The sequence below is a fragment of the Suncus etruscus genome, chromosome 11 (assembly GCF_024139225.1).
Source record: "Suncus etruscus isolate mSunEtr1 chromosome 11, mSunEtr1.pri.cur, whole genome shotgun sequence".
Classification (NCBI taxonomy): domain Eukaryota; kingdom Metazoa; phylum Chordata; class Mammalia; order Eulipotyphla; family Soricidae; genus Suncus; species Suncus etruscus.
The window spans coordinates 75739345-75767208 of NC_064858.1; the positions used below are offsets into that span (position 1 = coordinate 75739345).

General features: G+C 48.3%; 1 protein-coding gene across 3 annotated transcripts in view; it reads right to left on the minus strand.

Annotated features, from left to right (window-relative positions):
- Window positions 1-1199: 1199 nt before the first annotated feature.
- NCKAP5L (NCK associated protein 5 like) overlaps window positions 1200-27864 on the minus strand; it is a 45922-nt gene continuing 19257 nt past the window's right edge. The window contains exons 1-13 of one of the 3 annotated variants that reach the window (XM_049783351.1): window positions 25814-25872; window positions 15149-15174; window positions 13826-13983; window positions 13243-13311; window positions 13103-13141; window positions 12298-12417; window positions 7594-7704; window positions 3907-6488; window positions 3041-3200; window positions 2887-2968; window positions 2367-2675; window positions 2143-2285; window positions 1200-1907 (exon numbers count right to left, since the gene is read on the minus strand). In XM_049783351.1, the coding sequence (XP_049639308.1) occupies window positions 1695-1907; window positions 2143-2285; window positions 2367-2675; window positions 2887-2968; window positions 3041-3200; window positions 3907-6488; window positions 7594-7704; window positions 12298-12417; window positions 13103-13141; window positions 13243-13311; window positions 13826-13951 (3954 nt within the window). In that variant the 5' untranslated portion in view covers window positions 13952-13983; window positions 15149-15174; window positions 25814-25872 and the 3' untranslated portion in view covers window positions 1200-1694. Of the gene's footprint in view, window positions 1908-2142; window positions 2286-2366; window positions 2676-2886; window positions 2969-3040; window positions 3201-3906; window positions 6489-7593; window positions 7705-12297; window positions 12418-13102; window positions 13142-13242; window positions 13312-13825; window positions 13984-15115; window positions 15175-25813; window positions 25873-27864 lie in introns of those variants that run through there. The other 2 variants (XM_049783350.1, XM_049783349.1) reach the window with 2 other exon arrangements.

Sequence of the window (27864 nt, forward strand, 5' to 3'; positions counted from 1 at the left end):
GGGGGGGGCAACACTCAGGTGCTCAGGATCTGTGCTTAGGAGTGACCCCCTGGGCATGGTGGAGATGGAACAAGTGTGTCACCTCCTGTACTATTTATTTGGCCTCTTAAATTGACTTTTGTTTGTGGATCACACCCATTAATATTTGGGGGTATTCCAGGTTCTGTGCTAAGGGAGCAAACCTGGGCCTCTTGTATGCAAGGTTGGCATTCAAACCATTGAGCTACTATTTTGATCCCTCAAAAACCACTGAAGTCTTCAAAAGTATATTTAGATGAGTTTTCTTTTTTTCTCTCTTTTTTAAATTTTGGGCCACATCTGGTGGCGCTTAGGGGTTACTCTTAGCTGTGCACTCAGAAATTATTCCTGGCAGGCTCGGGGTGACCATATTGGATGCCGGGGATCAAACTCGGATCAGCCAAGTGTAAGACAAAAAACCCCTAGCCGCTGTGCTATCCCTCTAGCCCCTTAGACAAGTTTTCAAAACTCAGGCAGGTGGCCCTCCGAGGTACTTCAAAAGTACCTAGACAGAGCTACTCTACCTCTCTGGCCCTAAACTCAAGAACCACAAAAATCTTCAAAACTACTCAGATAAGTTTTGCTTTTTTTGGAGGTGGGGCACACCCAGCTGAGCTCAGGAATCACTTTTGAAACAGAAACTTGGCAGAAAGTTGCCAGAAACTTAGGTCGTCCTGTGCAAGGCAAATATCTTCCCTGCTGTACTGTTTCCAGTCCTGGATTTTGCTTCTTAAAAAGAAAACCTCAAAGTCTGAGAAATGAGAAGTGACAAGTAAGCCTAATTGTGCTCTGGACAGGAAGTTAAATGCTGAGGTCAGCTTGTGTTGGTCAGGAGCTCTGCATGCATGTCCCTTTGTAGCGCACACCTCACACAGTGGCTGGTGTGGGCCCATGAACCAATGTAAGGGCAATTTCCTAGCCCCAGGCCCAAGGAGGTCCCAATCCCCTAAACTTTACCTTTCAGGGTGACCTGGGCCAGTTCCCTGTGGGCAATCCCTCACAAGATTGCTTTGGCCTCTCATCTGATGTCCACGCAGTTTCCACCCACCCACCCACCCACCCACCACAGAACAAGTTGAGTCGGGGGGCAGGGATGGGCCTCTACGTTTTATTGGAGATATAGCAGAAGCAGAGAAGCTGTGTTTACCGACAGATAAATAACCATAGTAGGGGGCTGGGGGTTGGTGATCAGACCAGGCATTTTAATATTAAAAACAAAACAAAAACAAAAAACAAAAATGACAAATGAACCCCAGAGACCTGGGGAGGGAGGGGGCAGCACCATTCAGACAGCAGGGAGATCAGGGCACACAGAGAAGGCAACTTGGCCCATCTCCCCAAAACTCCAGCATGAGACCTCTGGACTGGTCCCGTGGGGCTTGGGGATGAGAGCAGGTGGGTGCAGAGATGGCATGGTTGCAGACAGGGCACCCAGCACTCAAGAAGGGGAACTGAGCAGTTGAGAGCCCCCTTGGAAGAGCCTGACCCTGGGGAGAAGGGACCAAGGGTGGGTCTGTCCCTGAGCTGAGAGTTAGATTTTTACAGCAGCAGCCCCAGGGTGAGGGTGAAACCCTTTACCCTCTATCTACAAGCCTTCTTGGTCCCTTCAGTCGGGCCCCACAAGCTGATCCGGCCTGTGATTTCCAACTTGAGCGGGTTGGTGGTGGGCACAGCCTCTAGCCCTGACTCCCACAGGAAGAGAGTGAGTCATAGAGTGAGTCACTTAGGGATTCTGAGGTCTCCAGCCCAGCGGCCCCTCCGCTGGCCACTCTGCCTTCCTCGCCCACATCTGATGTGCTGGGGGTGCGGCTGCCCCCAAACGCTGGGCCCTGAGGCGTGGGGGTTGGGTGGCTGGGTTCCACACTCCGCTTCTGGTCCACAGGCAAGGCCTGAAAAAGGCAGGAATACTGGAGAGGAAGGTACCCCCAACCATGAGGCCCCATATGACACTGCCTGGCTGCAGAGAATGAAATGGACAGGGCATAGGTCAACCATGGGAAGAGGTAGGAAGCTTTTCCCCAAGAGGGGTGAATGGGGTATAGGGGCAGGCAGATCCCTCACTTCCCCCAAGGCAGGCCATACTCACGCCCCAGTCTTGTTTCCATTCCCTGTGGCTGTGCTCACCATGGGGGTCCTGGGAAGTCCCTCCAGTTGCCGGGATGGACAAAGGAAAGGGTCAGAGGAGCCCCCTGCTGCCCTCGCATTGGGGAAGGTCCAGTTTTTGGCCAGCTGAACAGGAGGCGGAGGGCTGGTGTCTTCACAGGGATCTGTCCAGGAAGAAGCTGAAGGTGGGTAGAGGATGGGGTGCGGGCACAGCCCAGGGGAGCTCTGACCACTGTGGTACTCACCATGAGGGCAAGCCTGGTGGCCATGGTGGCCCGGGGTGCTCGTGAGCAGCACAGGGAAGGCTGGCATATTGGGGTGCCTCCCGCTCACCAGTAGTTCTTCTAAGCCTGGCACCTCACGTTCCAGTGTGTGGGCACGGCGAGGGACTTTGGTGATAGGTGGGGGACGGCCAGGAGGAACCCCAGGTGGGGGATCTAGCCGCGGTGGTTTGGACTTAGGGAGATTCTTGCTGGGTGTCCCGCTGCCACCATGGTCTGGGGGAGGAAAGGTCCCGATGCCGCTGTCCAGGGTTCGAGTCAGGGATCCGCAGGCTGGGAGAGGAAAAGAAGGGAGCTGCATGCAGGCAGGCTCAGTCCCTTGAACTTCCCACCTGGCCTTTATCCCTGTGTCCCCCAGGCCTGAGGGAAGGCGAAGCAGGAGTGATATTCTTGGGCAGCACCGTTCCCATTTGGGGCTTGGCATCAAGATGGTTGATGCTAGGAGGGGGTAGGGGGCATCCCACTTCTGGGTTCACCTGCTAACCTGTGAAGTGTGAGGTGGGCACTGGGTCAGCCAGACTGTCCTCTGAGGGCACATCTTCCCGCCTGCCTGGCTCGCTGTTCGGCTGTGAGGGTGAAGGACACTCAGCCCCTTTCTCTGCACAAGTCCCCTCCCCACCCCTTATCCCAAGACCTACCTTTCCAGGTTTTCCACAGCCTTGAAGGGGCCCCACCAGGCCATTCCGAGGCCCACAGGCTGGCCAGGGGCTCTTGGGATCAGAGGACAGAGGCTGAAAGTCGCTATAGTCAGCTTTGGGCTCCCTCCAGCTCTTGGGTGGCAGCTCCTTGCCATCCACCCTAGAGGGCAGCGGTGCAGACGGGGGTGAGGGAGGCCTGGCTCCTCCAAGGGTGCTGGGCCTAAGGATGAATACCTCTCCTTGGTGGCTGCCCCGTCAACCCTCCTGCTGCTGGGCACAAGCAGGGACCTAGCAAACTGGGGATCGGGGCAGGGAAGATGGGGAGTCCCTGAGATGGGCAGGATATGGAGACCCTCCCTATCTGGAGGCATCTCAATACTGCTTGAGCAGAGCTGATCAATCCCACTTAGCTTGACTGGCCTGCCAAGCTGAACCACTTTATTCCTCATTTGGCCCGGACAGGGTAACCCTAAGGCTGTATTACCCCTTCTCTTACACCCATAGCTGAAGTCTGTAGCAGGGGTCCAAGGCCAGGAAGGAAGGGGTCCTCCTTAATCCATGGGACAGAGACCCATAAGTTGATTTAGCCTAGTTAGCATCTGGGACTGTGTGGGAAGTGGGAATGCCTCAGCCAATGTGAGATAGTTCAATAAAACACCCTCAGTAACTTCTCAAAGAAAATATCTTGGCAAATTTGCCATTAGATAGTGTTGGGGGAAGCTGGAGCCCACACCTCAGATTCTTGTCTAAGCTATACTCATGGAGGTATGGACAAGCTGTAGCTTGTCCTAGCTATACTCATGGAAGCGCTACCACTTGGCCTGGTACCTAGGAAAGGCAGCTCCCTGGAAGGTTGTGTCCCTCACCTGTTGAGCAGCTGCTGCATGAAGGTGTCAGCACCCTGATACATGCCAGCCAGCTGGCCCTGCACTTGGCCCAGCCCGGCACTGGGTGCTCCGGGCCGGGGCCTTGCCCGGCTGCTCAGGTAGGCCTTCTCCTCTTCCAGTGCACGGCGCAGGTCTTCTGCTTTCGCCATCAGCTTGGAGATATTGAGGCTTTCGGCCTCCAGCTTCCGGGCTTCCGTTTTGCCCTCTTTCCGGAGTGGAGAGCCTCCACTAGCCCCTTCTTTGCTCTTGGTGGTTTCCGTGCGACGGTTCAGTGCAGGCAGCTTGCTTTTCTTAAGGCCAAACCAGCTGGCGATGCTGCTGGTGTTACGGTGTTTGGGCTCAGGGCCTGGTGCCCTCTCCTGGCCCTGGAGTCGCAGCATGTTCTCCTCGATGCCCTTCATCACCTTCTCCTCGATGGCAGAGTGGGGGGTGCGCCCATTGGGACCCTGGCTTGGGTTAGCAGGGCCCTGGGCTGGAGAGGTGGGCTGGGCTGTGGGGCCACCACCATCTGTCCAGGATGGCCCCTTGCCCTTGTCGGGCTTAGGTGCTTCCTTAATGGCTGATGGGGCCACTAACCGGGGAACCACCTTGGTGGGTGACTTAGAAGGTAGCTTTGTGGGGCTGCCATGGGGGCTCTTATTAGGCTTGCCCAGGCTGGGGGCAGAAGTTGGCACTTTGGCAGGGTTGCGGGGTACCTGGGGACACAGGGCACCTGCCAGCCGGCTCTTGGCCAGCTCCACTTTGGTGAGGCAGCTTCTTGGTGAGATAGGCTCCAGGTCCACCCGGGCACCCATGGAGTGGGAGGAGTATACTCGGGACCCAGACTCTGCCAGGAGCCCCAGTTCCTGCTGTTTCAGGCTGTTTGTACCTAAGGCCACTGTCCCCCTCAGGCCTTTGACCTCAGGTTGCTCAGGATGTCGAGAGGTGGGGAGTACAGGGTCACAAGTGCTTTCCCCTGACTTCCCCATTCCCCGGCCCTTCTCAGAACCAGGCCTGGCTGACACCCCGTTCTTCTCTGGCCCCTCAGGGCCAGTCTTCAGTTTCCCCAGTACAGTCAGTCTGTCTTGCAGGGGCATGAGACCAGTGTTCACAGGCCGTCGCCCTGCTCCCTGGCTGGGCTTTTTGGAGGAGCTGCCTGGAGTCCTACGGCCAGGATGGGGTGACTCTGAGCCTGCTTTGTCCAAACTCTTTTCCTGGGCACCCCCATAGGGGCAAGATTCTGGGAGACAAGGGCTGGGGGGAGGTCCTGGGCTTCTGAGGACCTCTGGGGTCTGGGACACCTCCAAAGTGAGTTGTGGATAGGTGGGCACCTGTGGGGATGGAGGCGGCTCTGGGGAAGGCTCCTGGGAAAGGTCCAGGACAGTCTCATAGCAGGCAGACATGCCGCTGGGGCCTAGGGACAAAGATGTAGACAAGGCTGGCAGGGGAGGTCTGAGCGGGTCAGGGTCAGAGGGCATGGCACAGGATGAGGGACTGCTAGGCAGGCCTTGTGGCCCCTCTGGGGACAGCTCCCCCCCACCTAGACCTCTGCGTGCCAACAGAGGGGAGGGGCTGCCATCTGAGCCATTGTTCCGACAGGGGATTCGAGAATTCCGGGGGAGCTGGGGGCTGAGTGGAGGACCTCCAGGGCTGGGGATCTTTTCTGAAGCTGGAGGCAGCTTTAGAAACTTGAGACCTCTGGCTAGAGAGGGCAGAAGGGGTCCCTGGCCTTCTGCAGGAGAAGGGGGGCCAATTTGGAGCTTGCTTTTCACCTGAGATGAGGAGTGGGGGTGGCCAGGCCGTGAGCCCAGGGGGGCATCTCCTGCACCCATAAACATGCTGAGGAAAGGAAGGGGTCCCTGGCCCTCTGAGGTAGCACCAAAGCCTGGCCTGTGAGCTTCTGTGGTACCCCCAACCCAAGATGACTTGGGGAGGATTTTGGACTTGGACAGTTGTGGGGGGGCCTGGTCTGGGGAAGATGGCTGTCCAGGGCCTAGATGGTCCCCACTGAGCGGGCCTGTGGCCCCTGCTAGGAAGGCCTGCAGGTAAGACTCTGTGTCCTCAAGGATCTGGCCCAGGTTCAGCTGCTTGTGGGCCAGGGCCCCATGCAGAGTGTCAGGACTAGGAGCCTCATTGGGGTCACCAGCCTCATCGGAAGAGGAGGATGAGCTACTGCCTGGGGCACAGGGAGGTCCCTGGGCCTCTGTGGTGCTCCTACCGGGGTTCCAGGGCCACCCTGTCCCCTCCTCTTCTCCAAGACTCCCCAAGAGGTGTTCCCAGTGTAGCAAGTCCCCCAGGCTGCCAGAGCCCAGGAACAGGTAGGGAGCCCAGGGGGATGGTTCAGGCTGGGGTGGGCCACACAGCTCGCCATTGATGGGTTCTGGGGAGCCAGGAGCCTCCCCTGGAGGTCGCCAGGGTGCAGCAGATGAGCATAGAAGCAATGGGTCTGTCTCCTCCAGGGCTCGCAGCACCTCCAAGATCTGCGCCTTCTTCCGTAGGAATGGAGAGAGGGCGTCGAGTGCCAGAGGTGGGGCAGCCGGCAGGCCAGGACCTCCTGTCCGCAGCTGCTGCTCCCAGCACACCTTGGGGAAGAAAGTGTGTAAGTGGGAGACCAGGCACTGGAACAGAACTGAGAGGGTTGGAGGACCCGAATGGGAGGGGAGCAGCATTGGTCTGTTTTTTTTTTTTTTTCCTGGAACTTTGGTAGGAATTGACTGTGCCCAGGACAGGAAGGCTTAGCATCCTCTAAGACCACTGAGCACTGGTAACTCCCAACTCTTCCTTCTAGGGGCCAGAGAGATAGCATATCGGTAGGGCGTGTTTGCCTTGCACTAGGCCAACCTGGGACAGACCCAGGTTTGATTCCCGGCATCCCATGTGGTCCCCGAGCTTGCCAGGAGCGATTTCTGAGCGCAGAGTCAGAAGTAACCCCTGAGCGCCGCCAGGTGTGGCCCCAGAAGCAAACAAACAAAAATCCAACTCTTCCTCCTGGCATACCAGGGCCTGGTGGTGTCTTTCCTGCCCCCCTCAAGGCTAGCTCTCACAGCTCTGGGGAAGAGCAGTCAGGTTCGAAAGGCTGCAGAGAGCAGCAGTTGAGAGGGAAAGCTCAGGGATTAAGGTATTTTGCCTATATGCAGCTGATCCTGGTTTGATCCCCAGCACTATGTGGTCCCTCAGCACCACCAGGAGTGGCCCCAAAGACGACCCTAAAAGAAAAAACCCATAAAAAGAAAAAAGGGAGAGTGGAGGTAGGCTATCTTCAGCCAGCTGCTGCAGCAAGGCCTTGAGTGCTCAGGGCTGACAAACTCTCTGAGCCCATAAAGAGGGGGGCTCCCTCTTTATTTTCCTTCTTAGGTGCAGACAATAGGACCTTCTGTGAATTACTTGTGTAACTCACAATGCTCCTTGTGTCACCTATTGAGGGGTGTTGACCAGGTTTAACCTCAGCAGGGTGGAGAAGCAAGGGTGGTGCTCAGCCCAGGGTCGGGTGGAGGGAAGAGCCCTCGGAGCTGCATCAAGTATGCACTCAGCAGCTCATGAGCCAGACTATAACTGGAGTTCAGCTTTTCTTGGTGTAGGGCCAACAGCTGAGAAATTCTACTTCCAGCCTAAATACGAATGCGAGCAGGAAGCAGAATCCTTTCCCATGGAGCAACCACACTGAAGACCATGGACCCGCCCTCCTACCTCTCTCTGTCCAGCACAGCGTCCCAGAGGCAGCACGGTTGCCGGTCCCTCGGCACTCAAGGAGAGAGGGGTGGGGGGCTCTGATGGCGGTTGAGGTGGGGCCAATGGGATCTACAGGATAGAGGCAGTCTTAGTACATAAGTTTCTGGGCATGACAGACTCCCTCAAGTAGCTTAGACTTTCCCATCCAGGGATCAGAAAAGCTCCTCCAAGTCTGCTCCTTCAAGGGCATTTCTGGACCCTAAACAATTCTCACACTTGTTCACACACTGGCCAAGACTGTAGAGGAGCCACAAGACAGAATGCTCAGGGGAGAGAGCCTGGAGGGAGGAGTAGGTCAGGATCCAAGGGCAGCAGAGGCCTAATCTGGGTGCCTGTCCTCATTCCAGGAATTCTCCCTTTCTTCTGGGAGGTTGAATTGCAACCCCTTCCTGTGCAGACATACCTATGTCCCCACTCAGGATCCCCAGATCATAGGGATGGGTGAAACCAGTGGAGAAGTACTGGCTCTGGGCTCTAAAAAGAGACGAAAATTAGAGTCTCATTTCTCTCCCTCTAACTAGTTGCATGTAGAACATCTACTTTGAAGATGACAAAGGTAATATTTAATTAGGCTCTTCTTAGTCTAGAGTCTGTTCTTCCCCAGGCATCTGACTATGTACTGCACAGCCTAAGCTTTTCCTTATATCTCATTCTCCAAAGTCTCTTTTGTTTTGTGTGTTGTAGCTTCTGAGTGTTTACTAAGTTTTATTTATATTTTGGTTTGGGGGCAACATCTGGTAGTGCTCAGGGGGTTACTCTTAGAGCATGGCTCAAAGCTCAAGAAACTGAGGCAGGCAGAGTGGCAGTGGTCTTCTTTGTGATTCAGAAGAGCCATTTTCACACCCAGGTCAGTGCTCCCTGAAGTAAAGAGAAGCACCAGGACAAGAGGAGGGGTCTTCTAGTCACAGAGTTCCAAGAAAGTGAGGGTAGACAGACAGAATAGCAGACAGACATTTCTCTGGTAAAAAAATGTGGTTGAACATTTTTTCCTGTGAGTGAGCCACACTGCAACATATAAAACAAAACAAAACAAAAAACACCATCATACTGCAAAGGTCACAATGGGGAAGCAACACAGAACCCCACCACACTTAGTGAATGAAGATGGTAGTTCTGAAGACCCAACTATCAGCTACCTATGTAGCCTCACTAATAAGGACTTTGGAGAGGAAATGTTGTGGATATTCAAGGAATTCAAACCACAGAATGATAGCCAATAAGACTCAAGAGGATATGAGAGTAGAAGTGAAAAAACTTCAAATAGAAATGACAGAACTAAAAAAACTTGGTAGAACAAAATGAAAAACTTACTGGAATGTCCCACTGGCATAGCAAGAGTTGCTGAGCACAGAAATAGTGAGCTATAAGATGAGATGTATTACAACTCTAGACAACACCAGAGTGTGGTTTGGGGTTCACTACTAAAAACGTTTGGGGAGCCATGTGATGCCAGGAATTGAACCTGAGTTTCTGGCACAAAAAGCTTATAAACTAGTTCAGTGAACGATGTTACTGACACCTTTTTTTTTTGGAGGGGGAAGCTTCCTAGGAATTGCTCAGGGTTCCTGGGGTTCATTTCCAATGATACTTGGTCCACCAGTGTGGTTCTACATGAAATTTTACTTTTATCTATTTGTTTTTAAGAAATATGGGGCTGGGGGCCAGACTGATAGCACAGTTGGTAGGGCGTTTTTGCATTGCATGTGACCAACCTGTATGAACCTGGGTTTGATCCCCAGCATCCCATATGGTCTCTGAGTCTACCAGGAGCAATTTCTGAGCACAGAGCCAGAATTAACCTGAGTGCTGCCAGGTGTGTCCCCAAAACAAAACAAAACAAAAATAAGAAAATGTGGGGGCAAGACCCAGTGGCAATTAATTTTTTTTTGTTTTGGGGACACACCCAGCAGTACTCAAGTGTTACTCCTGGGTCTGCATTCAGAAATTACTCCTGGCAGGCTTGGGGGGCCACATGGAATGCTAGGGATCGAATCTGGGTTAGTTGCATGCAAAGCAAATGATCTACCTGCTGTGCTATCACTCTGGCATGTAAGTGGCAATTTCTGACTCTGTACTCAGGAGTCACTCCTGACAGTGTTCAGGGAACCATAGTGGGTGCTAAGAATCAAACCAGAATTGGCTGTATGCAAGTACCTTAATTATCTTTCCAGCCCCTACATGAGTTAAAAAAAAAAATCCACCCATGGGCACTGCCAGGATGGCCCAGGATCTCTAGGCCCAAGTACCAACCATAATGCCTACATAAGTGAATGAAGAGTTACTGGGTTTCCATGTACCTCTGGATAAGTCCCTCAACAAAAAAAAAAAAAAAAAAAAAATGATCATTCATAGCAGTGGGAATGGAAGAGAGTAAGAATCATGAGCTGGGTAGAGCAGGGCTGGATGAGAACTCTGCTCTACTGCAAATAAAGCTCTAGGTTCTCATCTCATCATCATCTCAGGCTCTCAACCTATGATGTCCTTAAACATAAAAGAGGGTTGGGATAAAATACAGTGGTAGAGTATATGGCAGTCATATATCTGACTGAGGTTACATTTCTGACATTACCTGATACCCTAAACATCACTGGGCACAGCCCTGGGGGCCCCATTACTTATAGGGTGGCTCAGGTAATCCCCAGGATCTGAGAGCCCAAGTAGCATAACTTTCTTCTTATATTGAACTACTACCACTATGGTGAAAATCACTAGTGGGATCCCTCAGGGGATTTCCTGAACATACTTCCCCCACAAAAAAAGAAAATTGTGTATCATTTATTTAGGGGAGCCATCTTTGGCATCCTAAGGTCCTTCATGCAGACACCTTTCCATAGAGCTAGCAAGAGTGATGGTCATCCTGCCCGGGACTCAACTTGGCCAACTGTGTGCAGAGCTGGGGCCAGACATTCAAAGGTAAAGTGGAAGTGATCAAATCTTTGAAAACTGGTTCCCACTACCTCCCAGCTTTCTTCCAGCACTCTGCAGTTGCTGCTCAGCTCAGCCATTTTCATCTCCTGACCCGTCTCATTCCAATTTCCTAGCACACTTCAGCCTAAAATCTCTATGCTCAGGCTCCTATGTTATCCACTACCTATGGAGACCAATCTGAACCCCAGTGCTGACTGCAGGCCTCCCAGTTTTCCCTCTGCCCTGTTCATTGCTCTTCCCACAGCTTTTGTTCCAGTCCAGCTTGATAGTTTACTGCTCCCTTCCTAACCTCAATAATGCCACTGATAATCCCAACCCATGCTCACCTTTCTAGGTCTTCTATTCATCAACATCTAGACCAGACTCTCTCCTAAAATACCCTCCCCCAGCTTTGTCTGAGGCCTCTGACCCTGAGACAGGGCTGCTTCTCTGCTCTAGGGTCTCTGTAGCATGTGCACTGTATGGCCTCGCCTATAGCCAGCACCTTACAATTCAGTCCATGTCCATATGTGTTGCCAAGGCTCTACTCTCAATAAAAGTGTAATTGGCATTTATTCAATGTGTTTTCATTCTAACAAAACACAACTTGGTAAAATTGGATAAATAGCTACCAGTTACTGACAATTTATGATGGGTCAAGCACTATGTATTATTTCATTTAGTCTCCATGATAACCTATAACAAGGTATTTGTCACCCCAATCATGAGGGAAACGAAACAGTTCATAAGGTTAAATTATTTGTTCAAGGTCACACAAACAGCTAAGAATGAACTCAGTTAGGGATCCAATCCAAGCTTATCTGAAGCCTCACTCATGAACTTTCTACTATGACACATTATCTCTGGAGAAGATAAATCTAGTGCCCTCAGTCTCTGGGGTTCATGTCCCAGTATGCATTTAACTATAAATAAATGACTTAAGGATGATCTTCACTTCAGTCTTCCCTAGCCCTGGGAGAGGGAATGGATGGGGTGAACTTGGTCAGTGTGGGGCTCTAGGGTAAAGCCCGAGTTAGAGGTAGCCCCAGGTCTTCTGCTATGGTTTCCTGCCTCTGTACCAGACCAGAAAGGTCTCGGTGATGGAAGGTTTCCTTTTAGGGGTTTGGGGCTTGGAGATCCTATTTGGTAGCAGAGAGAAGCACAAAGAGCTTCTTCTCTTCCTGTTCATACTGGGGTAGGGGTGTGCTTGCTGATTTCAGAATACACTATTTACCTCAGGCCCCAGGGCTTCTGCTCTTCCAGCCCATGTCTCCCCCATCCTTGAGGATTCCTGGCAGAGTGAACCCAGGTCATGTCTTAACTGAGCCAGAATTTATTCCCAGCATATTTTGTCCTGGGTGAGGCAGGTCTGGCTGGATGACAGTGGGTGAACTGAGGGGAGAATGGGGGGAGCAGAGTGCCTCCCTGACCCTGGGTTATAGCAGCCTCACCCTAGCTCCAGAGCCAAGGAGAGGCTACTCAGTGGCCAAAAGGGCCCCTTGGGAGCTTAAAATTACTGCATTTCCAGTCTCCACCCATCTTCCCACACACTGCAAGCAAACACAAACTTTCTGTGATGACAAGAAGGGACACCATTCATATGGGGAATCTCCATATTCGAGACTCAGGTATAGCAGATAAGTGAACTCTCCCTGAAGGACTACAGGTTCTAGCACAGAAAGGACAGCAGGGGAGGTACTGGAAACGGAAAGAGCTGAGATGTGAGGGGAAGGGGATGTTGGGGATGGTGTGCACCTGAGGGAGAGAGCCTGTTGTCAGCTGGAGTTTCTGCTGAAACAGGGCGCTCAGCAACTGGTTCTGCCGTTCCAGATCGTATACCCTCTTCTTCAGCTTGATGCACTCTTCCCGCAGATCCTGCACAGAAGAGAAGGAAAGGAGGTGAGGACACAGCAAGGGCCATGAACTGTGGAGTCCCCTGGACAAGTTTCCTCCAAGCAAGCCGAACATGGGAGCCAACTCCCTGCAGCTTGGAAACCACACACCAGAGTAGGGTCTATCTAGACAAAGACACGGGGGTAGAAGTAGCTCTAAGAGAAGCAGATTAGGATGCCACTATGTGCTCACAACAGCAACAAGTCTTCTGGGATTATAACAACATGGAGGAAGCAGCTGGGGCCAGAATAAAGGAAAGAAGTCAAGTTCAGATCAAATGACCAAAGTGCAGAGGAGTTGGAGTAGTAGTACAGAGGGTAAGTTATCTAATTTACACAGCTAACCCAGGTTTGATCCCCATCTCCTCTATGAGCCCATGAACCAGCCAGCAATGATGGCTGAGTGAAGAGCCAGTAATAACCCCTGAGCATCAACAGGCATGGCACCTTCCCCCTGTTATCATAGTACAAGATCTGGCCCATCCCAAACCAGGAGAACAGTGGAGATAGGGAGGATATAGGGCACAGCCGAAAGACCAACATGCTCCTTCCTCTAACCCTAGTTAGAGTAGGGTGGGGTTGTCCTAGAAGCACTTTTCCTGATGTAGTCAGGACCTGGCTCTTTCCCAGGATACCAGATGGTACCAATGCTTCCAGACAATGCTTACCTTTTGATTCAAGAGTGCTTGTACCACATGGTTGGCAACCTAGGGAGAGAAAGTTCAGGACAAAATTGGTCTCAGTCTAGAGTGGACAAGCCTCCTCCTTACTGCCCCCCCAACTTCAGGTACCATCAGACTTCACAGACCTCATCCAGGCAGCGCTCATAGGTTTCCCTCTGGTTTTCATTGGCCTGGGCAAGAGCCATATTCTCTGCCTGAAGAAGAGAGGAAGAAGTTGAAAGGGCTTAGGGATCTTCCTTCCCTAAGAAGAGGGAAGGGAGAAATAAGGCCTTGCTAGCACTACACCTACGCCAGCTCTGAGCTCTGTTGAATTTCTACCAGGATGGCAATTCCAGAAGGGTGCAGGGAAGCCACAAGGCAGAGTTGAAATGGCTGGGAGGAGGGGGACATCAGAATTGAGATGGATTAGGGGAGTGGGCAGTGGAGGCTAAAGGGCAGGGGAACTTGATCTTCAACTCTGGTGCCCAAGGTCACAAACCTTCCCATGGTCTCTCTATCACCCTTTCCTCCAGCCAGTGTGTGAGAAGGGGTAAATCAAGGAGACCTCTGGGGGTCAGGACAGCTCTGCCACTATCACACACACCCTCGTCCTGGAGCAGAACCCCAGTCTGGAGGCTAAAAACTAACGTCTGCAATGTTCCAGTCTGGCAGAGGCTGCGAAAGGAAGGGCACCTACAGCATGGTCTCCCGGGTGAAGCCTGTGCCTACCTCTAGCTCCCGCAGTCGGTGTAGGAGCTCCTGGCAGGTGCCTGGCTCCATGCCACTGGTACCACTCTCTCCTGGCCTCTGCTTTCCAGGGCTCTCAGCTGGCTGCTCCATGGTGTCTGATGACATCAGTCCCTGCAAGTGAGAGAAGCCCTAGAAGGCTACGCCAGGGCAAACGGAGCAGCAGGAGAAAAAGGAAACAGGTCAGTAGTGTTGGAGTTTGGATCACTATCTGCTTCCCCAAGACAATGTAACCACTGAGGGTCAGTCCGGTGATCATTGTGTCCCTGGACAAACACTCTGCTCTTCTCAACAACAGAGAACATTGTTTTATAAACTTCTGCATTCCCCCTTTCAGAGGTGACACAATGAACTGAGCATTCTCAAGTGTCCTCTGTGACTGGCCTCAGACTGCTACATGGGTGCAAAGGAAGGTGTCCTGCAAGCTTCCAATGAGTAAGGCCCATATTCCAGTCTCTTTAGGGGCCTCTGTAAGCCCTTCTCTTTTCCAGCTCCATCCTACTCATTCTTCAGGGCTCCTCATCAAAGTCTGGGTACAACCCATCCCTAGGCCTGCCACCATACTAGCCATTCAGTGAGGACAGGCATGCTACATTCACTTCACTTTATTCCATTGTGTGCATATGAGAAACACATAGCAGAGCAGTATGCAGTCTAACAGAACACACATATTCTCTCTCTCTCTCTCTCTCTCTCTCTCTCTCTCTCTCTCTCTCTCTCTCTCTCCCCACACACACACAGCTACTGGCTTTACCTAACTTTTTTTTTTTTTTTGGTTTTTGGGCCACACCCGACAGTGCTCAGGGGTTACTCCTGGCCATTTGCTCAGAAATAGCTCCTGGCAAGCACAGGAGACCATATGGGACGCTGGGACTTGAACCAATCACCTTAGGTCCTGGATCAGCTACTTGCAAGGCAAACACCGCTGTGCTATCTCTCCGGCCCCACCTAACCTGTCTTCATTTCCCATTTGAGTTTCAATTTCTCTACCAGTGGAAAAAACTGACTTGCTCCTGCACAAATACTGTAGAACTTTCCTGTAGCTTGGAAGTCATTCCCAATGTAAAAGGATGGAAACCTCAGGTCTACCATCTACCATCTTCCTGACCATCTAAAGCCCATACAAAAGGGACAAAGGAAGAGAGGAGTCCTCATTAGCTCACCAAGCAGGCATGATAGAACTGCTTTTGCCTCCACCCACACAGTGGTTTCTCCCTTCAGACCTTGGGGGCCCTTTTTTTACCTCCACCCCCAGGCTCCAAAGCCCCTCACCTGTCTCTGTCACTCAGCCAGGCTGGCACTTACTCTAGCAGCCAGGATGGTCACCTCACCTGTGAAGAAGAAATGAAATGAGCTCATGCTGATGAAATGAGCCCATTCTATGAAAGAGACTGAACAAGTCAGAGAAAGCTGCCCTCTGGAAGCTTCCATTCAACCTGGAAGAGGCAGGTAAATTACAATAGACCTGGAGCATATTTATCTTAGGTCCAGTAAAATGAGACTTGAAGGAAAGGAAATGAAGTACCACAGTGGGGAGAATGAAGCAAGGACAGAGCCAGTCTGGAGCCCATTTCTATTTATTTTTTTCTTTTTGGTTTTGGGCCACATTCAGCTGTGCTCAGGGTTTATTTCTAGCTCTGTGTTCAGGGATCACATGTGGCGGTGCTCAAGAGATCATATGGGGTATTTAGGACCAAACCTAGGATGGCCATATGCAAGGCAAGTACTCTATTTGCTGTACTATTGTTCCAATTCCTCTTCTTTTTTAATTTTTTTTGGGGGTCACACCCAGCAGCGCTCAGGGGTTACTCCTGGCTCTACACTCAGAAATCGCTCCTGGCAGGGTCGGGGGACCATATGGGATGCCGGGATTTGAACCACCGTCCTTCTGCATGCAAGGCAAATGCCCAACCTCCATGCTCTCTCTCTCCGGCCCTTCTTTTTAAATTTTTAATCAATTTAAATTAATTTTAATTTAAAAATAAGCTGCAGTTTTAAATTTTTAACTTTATGCTTATAATGCTATATATGTATATATATAGACATAAATTCTTTATTTAAGCATCATGGTTACAAAATTATTCATGGTTGAACACCAGTGCACATTTCCTGCCACCAATGTCCTTCTGCACTATCTTTATTTATTTATTTATCTATTTAATTTATTTATTTTTCCTTATCCCAAACTATCTTTATTTTAAAAAAAATTACTTGATGTCTAAACAATGAACTCAGGGAGAGGGGACACAGCTCCTCTGATGAATCTAGAGTGTCATGCTGAGTTAAGTTAGTCAGGAGAGGACTCGGAGAGATAGCACAGCGGCGTTTGCCTTGCAAGCAGCCGATTCAGGACCAAAGGTGGTTGGTTCGAATTCCGGTGTCCCATCTGGTCCCCCGTGCCTGCCAGGAGCTATTTCTGAGCAGACAGCCAGGAGTAACCCCATAGCAATGCCGGGTGTGACCCAAAAACCAAAAAAAAAAAAAAAAAAAAGTTAGGGGGCCGGGTACGTGGCGCTGGAGGTAAGGTGTCTGCCTTGCAAGCGCTAGCCAAGGAAGGACCGCGGTTCGATCCCCCGGCGTCCCATATGGTCCCCCCAAGCCAGGGGCGATTTCTGAGCACATAGCCAGGAGTAACCCCTGAGCGTCAAACGGGTGTGGCCCAAAAACCAAAAAAAAAAAAAAAAAAAAGTTAGTCAGGAGAGAGACAGAGAATTTCTCTTATGTGCAGGATACAAAAAACATAGTATGGAAATAATAATTGATTAAAGATAACAGAACCTGAGATCAGGTCTACAGAATCGATCTTTCCAAGGGCAAAGGGACCCTGAGACAATGGTGGAGTTGGACACTCTGATGGAGCATGTGGGACTATAATGTTGTATGCAAGAGAAACTCTATCATAAATAGCATTGTAAATTATAATGTTTCAAATAAAATAATGAAATACTGAGGGCCAGAACAGTAGTACAGCAGGTAGGGCATTTGCATTGCAAGTGGCTGACCAGGTTTGATCCCCGTCATCCCAAATGATTCTCTGAGCCTGCCAATAGTAGCTGATATTTGAGTACAGAGCCAGGAGTATCCCCTGAGCATCATGGATGTGGCCTCCAAACAAAAACTAAATACATAAAATACTAAAAAGGAGTCATTTATCTTCTGAGGGGAAAGACCTGGTGTATCTGGATACACCTGGATACTACTCACTCTGTGCCAAATGCTTAGAAAACAGAACCTGGGCCCCCTGCAAGCAAAACCATTGAGCTCTCTCTGGCTTTTTGAGCACTTGGAGAGTGAATGCTAGTATCAACACCCACAATGCAGTGACACCTCATCCTCTTTACTATAAAGCATGCTGATACTTTCTCATGCACTGTTACTTCTGATTCTAACTTTGCTGGGCAGACAGACATCTTAGGTGAAGAAACAGACTTCACAAAGGATGTTAATTTGCAGGGCTTAAGAGGTAGCCTAGATCTGCCCAGCTCTGTGACTTTCTGCACTTCCTGTCCTTGAACTGTTCTGGATGCTCATAGGTTGAGGGCTTTTGGAGCTCTGTGAATGGACAGACTTTGATTAGAATCCTGACCATAAACTGTCCCCTATAAAATGGGGGTGAGAGGACTTCACCCAGAGGGCTGCTCAATGATGGCATGAGATAAGAGAGAGTGTCAGGAGACCAAGTGAACTTGGTTCAGTGGAGAGCACCTTCCATGTGTGAGGCTATAGGGGAGATAGCTACAACCCTAAACAAAGGTGTTTCCCCAGCTTTCTTTTCCCCATAACCACTTCCTTTGATAAGTAAAAGCTCATCAGAGAGTACTTTTGTTTATCTGGAGCTTCTGCCACCCTGGTGGATTTGGCTCTGGAGAATAAAGAGAGAAGTTCTGGCTTTGGGTGTGGGGCAGAGAGACCATAAGGCAAAAAGCAGACTGACTCCGATAAATCTTAGCCTCACTGGGTTGGAATTATTTCTACACCGCTACCCTGCTTCATCAGACCTGTCCGTCTAAGGAATGGTGCCCGAGGTGAGATCACCGCTTGTGTACTTTTATTTTACATGAGGCCACTTTCTGGGAGTCAATCCGGACACTTCCTCACTGCCCTGTGCAATCCCCAGCTGTATTGCAGTTCTACACTCCTGTAGGCAAGTGGGCTGCAACTAAACATGAAACCCAACAACAATAAAGGCGAAGGGAAAGAAAGACACAATTAAGATTCAGCCTGAATGACAAAATTAAAAACCCCCCAAAAGAAGAAACAATAAAAAAACAATCCCATTCACAATTGTGCCTCAGAAAATCAAGTACCTTGGAGTCAGCTTAACTACACAGGTGAAACACCTATACAAAGAAAACTACAAAACACTTCTTCAAGAAATAAAAGAGGACACAAGGAAATGGAGATATATACTCCATTTATAGATTGGGAGGATTAAATAATTAAAATGGCAATACTTCCCAAAGCATTGGACATATTTAAAGCAACTCCTCTAAGGATACTCATGACATTTTTTAATAAGTGGATCAAACACTCCTGAAATTCATTTGGAACACTAGATGTCCATAAATAGCTAAAGAAATTCTTAGAAAAAAAGAAGATGGGAGACATCACTTCCCCAACTTTAACTGGTACTATAAAGCAATAGTCATTAAAACAGCACGTAGAGGGCCCGGAGAGATAGCACAGCGGCGTTTGCCTTGCAAGCAGCCGATCCAGGACCAAAGGTGGTTGGTTCGAATCCCGGTGTCCCATATGGTCCCCCATGCCTGTCAGGAGCTATTTCTGAGCAGACAGCCAGGAGTAACCCCTGAGCACAGCCGGGTGTGACCCAAAAACCAAAAAAAAAAAACAAACAAAAAAACAAAAAAAAAAAAACAAAAAAACAGCACATAGGGCATTTGCCTCGCGCACAGCTGACCCAGGACAGACGGTGGTTCAAATCCCGGCATCCCATATGGTGCCTGCCAGGACTAACTTCTGAGCACTGCCAGGTGTGATTCCAAAATAAACAAACAAACAAACAAAACAGCATGGTATTAGAAAAACAACAGATGATGCTCAGATCCTTGGAATAGACTTGAGTATTCAGAGACCAACCCCCCAGACATACAATCAATTAAGTTTTGACAACAAATACAAAGTGTAGCAAGGAATGACTCTTCAACAAGTGGTGTTGGGTAACTGGTCAAATACATACAAAAAGGTGAGCTCAGGGAGCTGGAGAGATAGCACAGCTGATCCAGAATGGATGGTGGTTCGAATCCTCGAATTCCATATGTCCCCTGTGCCTGCCAGGAGTGACTTCTGAGTACAGAGCCAAGAGTAAACCCTGACCTCCGCCGGGTGTGATCCAAACCCCTTCCCCCCAAAAATGTGAACTCAGACCTCTCTTTAATACCATGCATAAAGGTCAAATCAAAATGATTAAAGACCTTGATATTAGGCTTGAAACCATAAGGTACATAGAGGAAAACACAGACAGAAAACTTCATGACATTGAATCTAAAGGCATCTTCAAGGATGAAACTGAAATATCTCCAAGCAATTGGAAGCAAAGATAAACAAATGGGACTACATTAAATTAAGAAGCTACTGCACCTCAAATGAAATTGTGATTAGGATACATAGTCTCCCCATAATGAGAAAAACTTTCACCGAATACTCATCTGATAAAGGGTTAATATCTATGATATTGATATTGGTACTGATGGTACTGGTAGAACTTAGCAAGAAAAAAAATCTAACCCTATCCAAAAATGGAAAGAAATGATCAGACATTTTCTGTGCCCTGGATCTTATCCCAAGACTATCTTAAAAGACTTAATGGGGATATCTATATTTTTTTTGTATGTTACTTCCTTAATAGTTATAACTTTTAGTGTGTTTATTTCCAAATGTAGAGGTAGCCTCCTTTTTTCTTTTTTATTCTTTATCTTTTTTTTTCTTTTTTTTCTTTTTGCTTGTTTTGGTTCCGCTTAGTAAGAAATTCTAGTAGAAAGTCTTGCTTGGGATAAAAGCTCAGGTCAAAACCAGGGCACAGAGATTGTAAAGCTTGTCATTTCTACCCACAAATGTAACTAATAATATAATATGGCATCATTCCTTTTTGCATAGGCACACTAAAATGGGGGAAATCTTCTGTATAGAAAGTTCTTATCTAATAGGGATAAGAACCCATAAATTTTATAATAATGGGGGTCGGAGAGATAGCACAGAGGTAAGGCGTTTGCCTTAAATGCAGAAGGACGGTGGTTCGAATCACAGCATCCCATATGGTCCCTCGAGCCTGCCAGGAGCGATTTCTGAGCATAGAGCCAGAGTAACCCCTGAGTGCTGCCAGGTGTGACCCAAAAACCAAAAAAAAAAATTATTTTTTTTATAATATAAGGGTACCTTTCACCTTGAACATTTGTCATGGGAACTCGACTTAGACCTCATGGAATTGGACATGGACTGTACAACCCCAACCTTGCATTTCCAACCTTAGAACTGACACAGTTCCCTGTAGCAGCACCAGGAATCAAACTCACCCCGGGGGAGTCCCTATTACTGCTCTGGCACCAACTTGTGGCAGGGTAGGTTCATACAACAGCCTGACTACGAGGAATCAGCAAAAACTTGATCTAAGGGCAGGCTAACATCACCTAACAGTGAGATGAAATCAGAAGACAATCTATCCTAGGATCTGTGAAAAAAAAAAAAAAAAAAGACATTGGGGTTTGACAATGAACAATACTTACTGTGCCTATGCAAACAAAACAAAACAAAACAAAACAAAAATCCCCACCAAAACAAACAACAACAAAAGAAAACCTTGCCACACCAGCCCCCCATTTTTATTTTTCTTTCTTTTTTTCTTCTTTTAGGCTTATATTTATAGCTTCTAAACAGGGGCTCCTACCCACTTTCTTTTTTACTTTTTAACAACCATAGAAATGAATCATCTTGTTCTGCCTCATATTTATATGTCTTCCTACAAATTGAGAAAAACAAAAGTGGATGGTACCAGAAGCAAAGCAGTATCATGAGCATTGAGTGGAAACAAAAAATGATCAGACCTAAATACCCAACACAAAGTCAACAATAATAGAATCAAGAAGGGGCTTGAGAGATAGCATGGAGGTAAGGCATTTGTCTTTCATGAAGAAGGTCATTGGTTCGAATCCCGGCATCCCATATGGTCCCTCAAGCCTGCCAGGAATGATTTCTGAGCGTGGAGCCAGGAGTAACCCGAGTGCTGCCAGGTGTGACCCAACCCCTCCCCCCCCAAATAGAATCAAGAGACCCAAACTACTACTACAACAACAACAAAGGGCTGGAGAGATAGCATGGAGGTAGGGTGTTTGCCCTGCATGCAGAAGGATGGTGGTTTGAATACCGGCATCCCCTATGGTCCCCTGAACTTGCCAGGAGTGATTTCTGAGCATAGAGCCAGGAGGAACCCCTGAGCGCTGCTGGGTGTGACCCAAAAACCAAAAAAGAAAAAAACAAAAGAAAGAGACCCAAACTACGACAAGCTATACACAAAAGGGATCTATTACTAGCAGTCCAGGAGGTTAAGGGTGGAAGTATGGGATGCATGCTGGGAACAGTGGTGGAGAGAGGTCAACACTGGTGGTGGGAATTGCCCTGATTCACTGTCACTATTTACCTTAAATATAACTGTGAAATACTCATAATTCACATTGGTCTCAATAAAAAAAATTTTTTTTTTGGTTTGTTTTTGGGTCATATCCGGCAGCGCTCAGGGGTTACTGCTGACTCTACACTCAGAAATCACTCCTGGCAGACTCAGGGGACCATATGGGATGCCGGGATTTGAACCACTGTCCTTCTGCATGCAAGGCAAACGCACTACCTTCATGCTATCTCTCCGGCCTCTCAATAAAAATTATTAAAACAAACAAACAAACAAACAAACAAAAATGTCCAGACATTTTCTCAAAGCAGAAATACAGATGGCCAAAAGACACATGAAAAAATGCTCCATATCATTAATCATTAGAGAGTTGCAAATCAAAACAACAATGAGATCTCATCTCACACCACAGAGATTGTCACACATCAAAAAGAACAATAAGAACCAGTGATGGGATGGATGTGAGGAGAAAGGTACTCATATCCACTGCTTGTGGGAATGTCCAGTAGTCCAGCCTTTTTGGAAAATATAGATATTTCTCAAAAAACTAGAAATTAAGCCTCCATATGATCCAGCAATACCACTTCTAGGAATATAGCTTAAGAGACCAAGAGCACAATGTAGAAAAACCCTTTGCATTCCTATGTTCATTGCAGCACTATTTACAATAACCAGAATATGGAAACAACCCAGATGTTTCCAACAGAAGAGTGGCTAAAGAGACTGTGGTACATCTACACAATGAAAAACTATGCAGCCATTAGGAAAAATTAAGTCATGAAATTTGCTTATACATTGATGGCCCTGGAGATTATTATACTGAGTGAAATGAATCAGAGGAAGGAGATAGACATAGAAAATCTCACTCATCTGTGTGATATAAGGATAAAAGACAGTGTGATAATAATATCCAGAGATAATAGAGAAGAGGATCAGGGGAACCAGTCCATAGTAGGAAGCTTGCCACAGAGTGGTGAATGCAGCTGGAGTAGAGTAGTGAAGGGTCTACTATGACAATGATAGTTGGAACTAATGACTTGGGACAAGAGATGGATGCTGTTAGGGAATAAAGTGACATGCATGGTACCCTTCATTAACAACACACAGTGCAAACCACAGTGTCAAAAAGAAAAAGGAGATAAGAAAAATGTAAGCCCCAGAGAGAGGAAGGGGAGAGGAAGGGAATGGTGAAGGACATTGGGAACATTGGTGGTAGGAAGGGTGTTGTACATTGTATGACTGTAACTCAATCATGAACAACTTTATCTGTAAAAAAATAAAACCAACAACAAAAGAAAACAAACTATTATGAACAACCTTGTATCCATGGTGTTTAAATTTAAAACAATAATAAAAGAAAGGTTTATTGTGAGGCCGGAGCAATAGCACAGTGGTAAGGCATTTGCTTTGCACACAGACAACACAGAATGGACCCCGGTTTAATTCCTGGCATTCCATAGGGTCTCCTGAGCCTGCTAGGAGTGACTTCTGAAAGCAGAGTCAGAGTAACCCCTGAGCAACGCCGGGTGTGACCCCAAAACAAACAACTAAACAACAAAAAGAAAGGTTTATTGGGAAAAAAAAAAAAAACGAGAGGAAAATAAAAAAAGACTTAGCCTGAAGCTACAGCTGCTTCAGACCACGGTGTGGACCTCTAGTCCTAGGCCCCTCACACTGGCTCTCTCAAGATATAAATGTGCTTTGGGCCCTTCCCTCAGGGGCTTCCTTCTCCCCTACCTCTCCATGTTAGTTTTCTGGTTCCTGACCCAAGAAGGTGAAGGGGGAGCTTCAGAAGGGACACATTTTCCTAATTGTGGGTAAGTGTACAGAGGTAGGGGAGGGGCCTAGGAATGAGAAGAAAAATGAAAAACAGTGTAATTGTTTTAAAACTTTATGCTGGAGCTGAAGAGATAACATGGAGGTAGAGGGTTTGCCTTGTATGCCGAAGGACGGTAGTTCAAATCCCGGCATCCCATATGGTCCCCTGAGCTTGCCAGGAGCGATTTCTGAGCATAGAGCCAGGAGTAATCCCTGAGCACTGCCAGGTGTGACCCAAAAACCAAAAAAACAAAAACAAAAACAAACAAAAACCACGAACTTTATGCTAAGTCCTTTCATTTTAACATTATAACAAGCATAACTTCATTTGCTCATAACGTTATCATGTTTGTTATATTTAGAAATAGACCTGGGAAAAAATGCAGAGAAATTTCTCCTTGCCACAACACAGATATAGGTTAAAAGCAGAAAAGACTTTGGATGACCTCCATCATTGACAGGTGCCTCCCCAATACCCATCATGGAGTGAGAGTTCAGTAGTTAGTAAGAGGGCCCATTGCCCTAGAAGTCTGGCCCTCAAAGATACCCAGTGTTTCTTCAATTCCCTTCCTGTTCATCTTCACAAAGGTCACTTCAAGGTAGCTGAAAAGCTGGGGCAAGAGCGGGTTCTAGTGGGTCAGGAGTGAGGGCAGGGGGAGTGGGAGAAAACAAAATAGAAAAGGCTGGGGTTGGCCTTAGTGTTGTTTTAACACAGTAACAATAATCAAAAGGAGTCTACTTTTTACAGTTACAGCAATCAAACTACAATAGTTCAAAGCCTAGGAAAATTGCTTTTCCTAAAAAAAGAAAATGAAAAAACATCCAGGTTAGGTTTGAAGTTTAGCTTTTGAGGAGATCAAGGGGATTACAGTGGAAGAGGATAGGGACTCTCCTGGCTCTCAAAGCCAACTAAAGCCATCTTTTCAGTGTTGGTTGTAAGGGAGTTACAGGACAAGGAGGCTTGAGTTCCCTGTGATCTGGGGGAGAAGTCTCAAGGCCACCAAGAGCCACTGGCTTGGTCCTGTGTATTGGACTCCAAGTCTCCAGGTGAGCCTTGAAGAGGCTCCGGAAATGTAGGCCTAAGGCAGGCTGTGACCCAGTGCCTCTGGGGGGAAGTCTGCCACAGCCAAGGTGGCCCTAGGTGGTAATAATATCCAAGACAATAGATATGAGAGCCCAGAGAGTCCATGGTAGGAAACTTCCATAAATAACTGGAGTGCAGTTAAGGCAGAGAAGGGGCCACTATGACAACGGTAGTTGGAAATCATCCCTTTGGACAAGAACTAGGTGCTGAAAGGAGATAAAATTATATGCATGATATACTTTCAGTAACAATATTGCAAACCACAGTGTCTAAAAGGAAAAATGGAGAGAGAGAGAGAGAGAGAGAGAGAGAGAGAGAGAGAGAGAGAGAGAGAGAGAGAGAGAAGAAAAACATCTGATACAGAGGCAGGAGCTGGGGCAAGGATGGGAGGAAAACTAAGGATATTAGTTCTGAGAAATGTGCACTGGTGAAGGATGTTGTACATTGTATAACTGAAACTCAATCATGAACAACTTTATAACTGTGAATCTCATAGTGATTTAATTAAATAATTTATTAAAATAAGTTTCTAGGGTAAAAACTCTACCCAGGCTCCCCAACCCCATTTTTATTTAACCCAATTCTTGGTAATGACAACACTGGGTGGGACATTGACACCTCCAGAGCCCAGTCTGAACTTGAATAAGAATACGGTGTTGGGACTGGAGAGATAGCACACAGGTAGGGCATTTGCCTTGCACACAGCTGATCTAGGACAGATGGAGGTTCGAATCCCAGCTTCCCATATGATCCTCCAGTGCCTGCCAGGAGCGATTTCTTTTTTTTTTTTTCTTTTGGTTTTTGGGTCACACCCGGCAGCACTCGGGGGTTACTCCTGACTCTGTGCTCAGAAATCATTCCTGGGCAAGCCGGGATATGAACCATTGTCCATCCTGAGTCAGATGTGTGCACAGCAAACACCTATCGCTGTGCTATCTCTCCGGTCCCCAGGAGCGATTTCCGAGTGCAGAGTCAGGAGTAACCCCTGAGTGCTTCGGGTGTGATCCAAAAACAAACAAAAAAATGGTGTTAGAACTAGAAAGATAGTACAGTGGGTAAGGCACTTACATGTTTGTTCCCGGTTTGATCTCCAGCATCCCATATGGTCCCCTGAGCACAGAGGCAGGAGTAACCCCTAAGTAACACTGGGTATGGCCTAACCTCCCCCAAATAATATGGTTTTGGGTATTGTGAGGAGGGGATTATAGAGCAGTAGCTCTACTGTAGAACAACTCTGATACCTCAAAAAAGTAAGTGGAAGGAAAAAAATACTGTTGGAAAAATAAGAATTTAGTTCCTCTACATATGAAGTTTTAGACTAAATCCACAAAAAAAAAAAAAAAAAAAAAAAGAAACTCATTCAGCTTCCCAGTGGCTGTTTCTGCTGGCACCCCCATCCTGCCTCCCAGGCCCCACCACTCCTACTCACAATTTTGGTGTTCATCCTGACCTGGGGCTAGAGGTTTTTGGGGTAGCCCTGGTGTTGGGGCTACAATACCTCACTGATGATGGCTGTGGAGTCTGGAACACATGATGCCAGCGGGGCTGGGGGGGGAGCAGCGGAAGTTCTAACTTGAACCGGAGGAGTCTCCTGCCACAACTGCTGGGATGCCCTGCCCCCTACAAAGGCCTGATTCAGAAGGAGGTGACCTCAGTGGAGGAAGGGGTGGGGGAGGAGGGGAGGAAGAGCCAGCGCCCCAGATCCTTTGAGGGTGGGGCAGTCTCCAAGCGGCAAAGTGAACAGCTAGCTCTGGGGTATCTGGGATCTCTGGGTGCGCTAGGGACTCGAATTGTTCAGCCCAATGCTGAGTCAATCTGGGTGACCACTGTCTCCCCAACTGGCTCAGTATGTAGGTCCTGCAGAGAACTGACCGCCTGGTCACCAGGTCAGGCACTAGCAAGACCCTCCCTGAACTGAGTGCAGGCTTGGAGGAAAGAGGCTGAGGAGGCAGGAACCTGGCTTCCAGCAGCCTCCCTGGGCCTGAGCCAAGACCTCAGAGCCTGATGAGACCTTCACTCACCAGCTGTTCCTTCAGAGTCCTCTAGGGAGAGCAGAGGGAATGGCGGGGGTGGGGGGGTTGGGGTGGGCAGCTGTGGAAGGCAAAAGGGAAAGCTCACTAGAATATCTAAATCTTTTACCACCCCCATTCCCTGCTGTCCACCCTTCCCCAGCTGCTTTCAGGAATCCCTATCACACTCGAAACGATGGCTCTCTGAAAGCCTGATGTCCACCCCCCTCCGACTTCTTTTTTATAGACTGGACCAATAACACAGCGGGTAGGGCATTTGTCTTGCTAGTGGCCAACATGGGTTTGATCCCTGGCATCCCATATGGTCCTCTGAGCCTACCAGGAGTGATTCCTAAGTACAGAGCCAGTATTCTTATTTGCAGAACCCAGAACACTGTGACCCAAACCACCAAAAGGAAAAAGAACCTCCCTATCATGATGTGATTCTCTTCCAACCAAGTCGTCTGTCCCTGCTTCTACTACAGCTGCACAGGCAGTTAAGAATGAAAGCGGAAGAATGGGAAACCTCAGGCTATTATTTCCAGGCAGGGTAGAAAGGACCATAAGCCTTAGAGCTCTAACACAGACAAAATGAGTTAATGTTGTGGAGTTACATGGCAGGGGTTCTGCAGTCAAGAAGTCTAGGTCCCCAAAATCCAGCAGGTTCATCCAAGGCACTTGGTAGAGCTCTTTGATGTCACTTCAGGACAAGCTGCTTTCTAAACTTGGTTAGAGAACAATGGTTCTCAAGTGTGGTACGGGTACCCTGAAGCTGTTTCAGGTTCACAGGTCAAAACTATTTTTAAAATACTAAGACATTATTTTACTTTCCTTTTTTGCTTTTGAGCCAGATACAATAGTGCTCAGGGGATACTCCACTCCTATATTGTGCTCAGGCACCATGTGGTGCCAAAGATGGAACCCAGGCCTGTGGACCATTCCCAGTGATGCTCAGTCAACCCAGGCCTGTGATTCAATGGTTGGACCCTGCAGTGCTGGTGCATGATTGGGTTTCCAGGGCTACATCTAGCGATGCTTTGGTGGCCATGTGGTACCGGAACTGAATTGGGCTGGTTGTATGTTAGGCATATGCCCTAACAATTAATACTATCTTCAGGGGGGCCGGAGAGATAGCATGAAGTTAGTGTGTTTGCCTTGCATGCAGGACAGTGGTTCGAATCCCAGCATCCCATATGGTCCCCTGAGCCTGCCAGGATGATTTCTGAGTGTAGGACCAGGAGGAACCCCTGAGTGCTGCCAGGTGTGACCCAAAACACAAACAAACAAAAAATACTATCTTCAGGACCCTCAGGTTCCTAATTTTGAAGAGTGTGGAAGGATTGGTTCTCAAGCCAATTTGGGAACCACTTTTCCTAAACAGTAGGATTTTCTGGGATGATGAATATGCTTATTTTTATGTTGTCAGACATGGTTACCAAGAACAACATGTGACCATTGAGCACTTGAAATG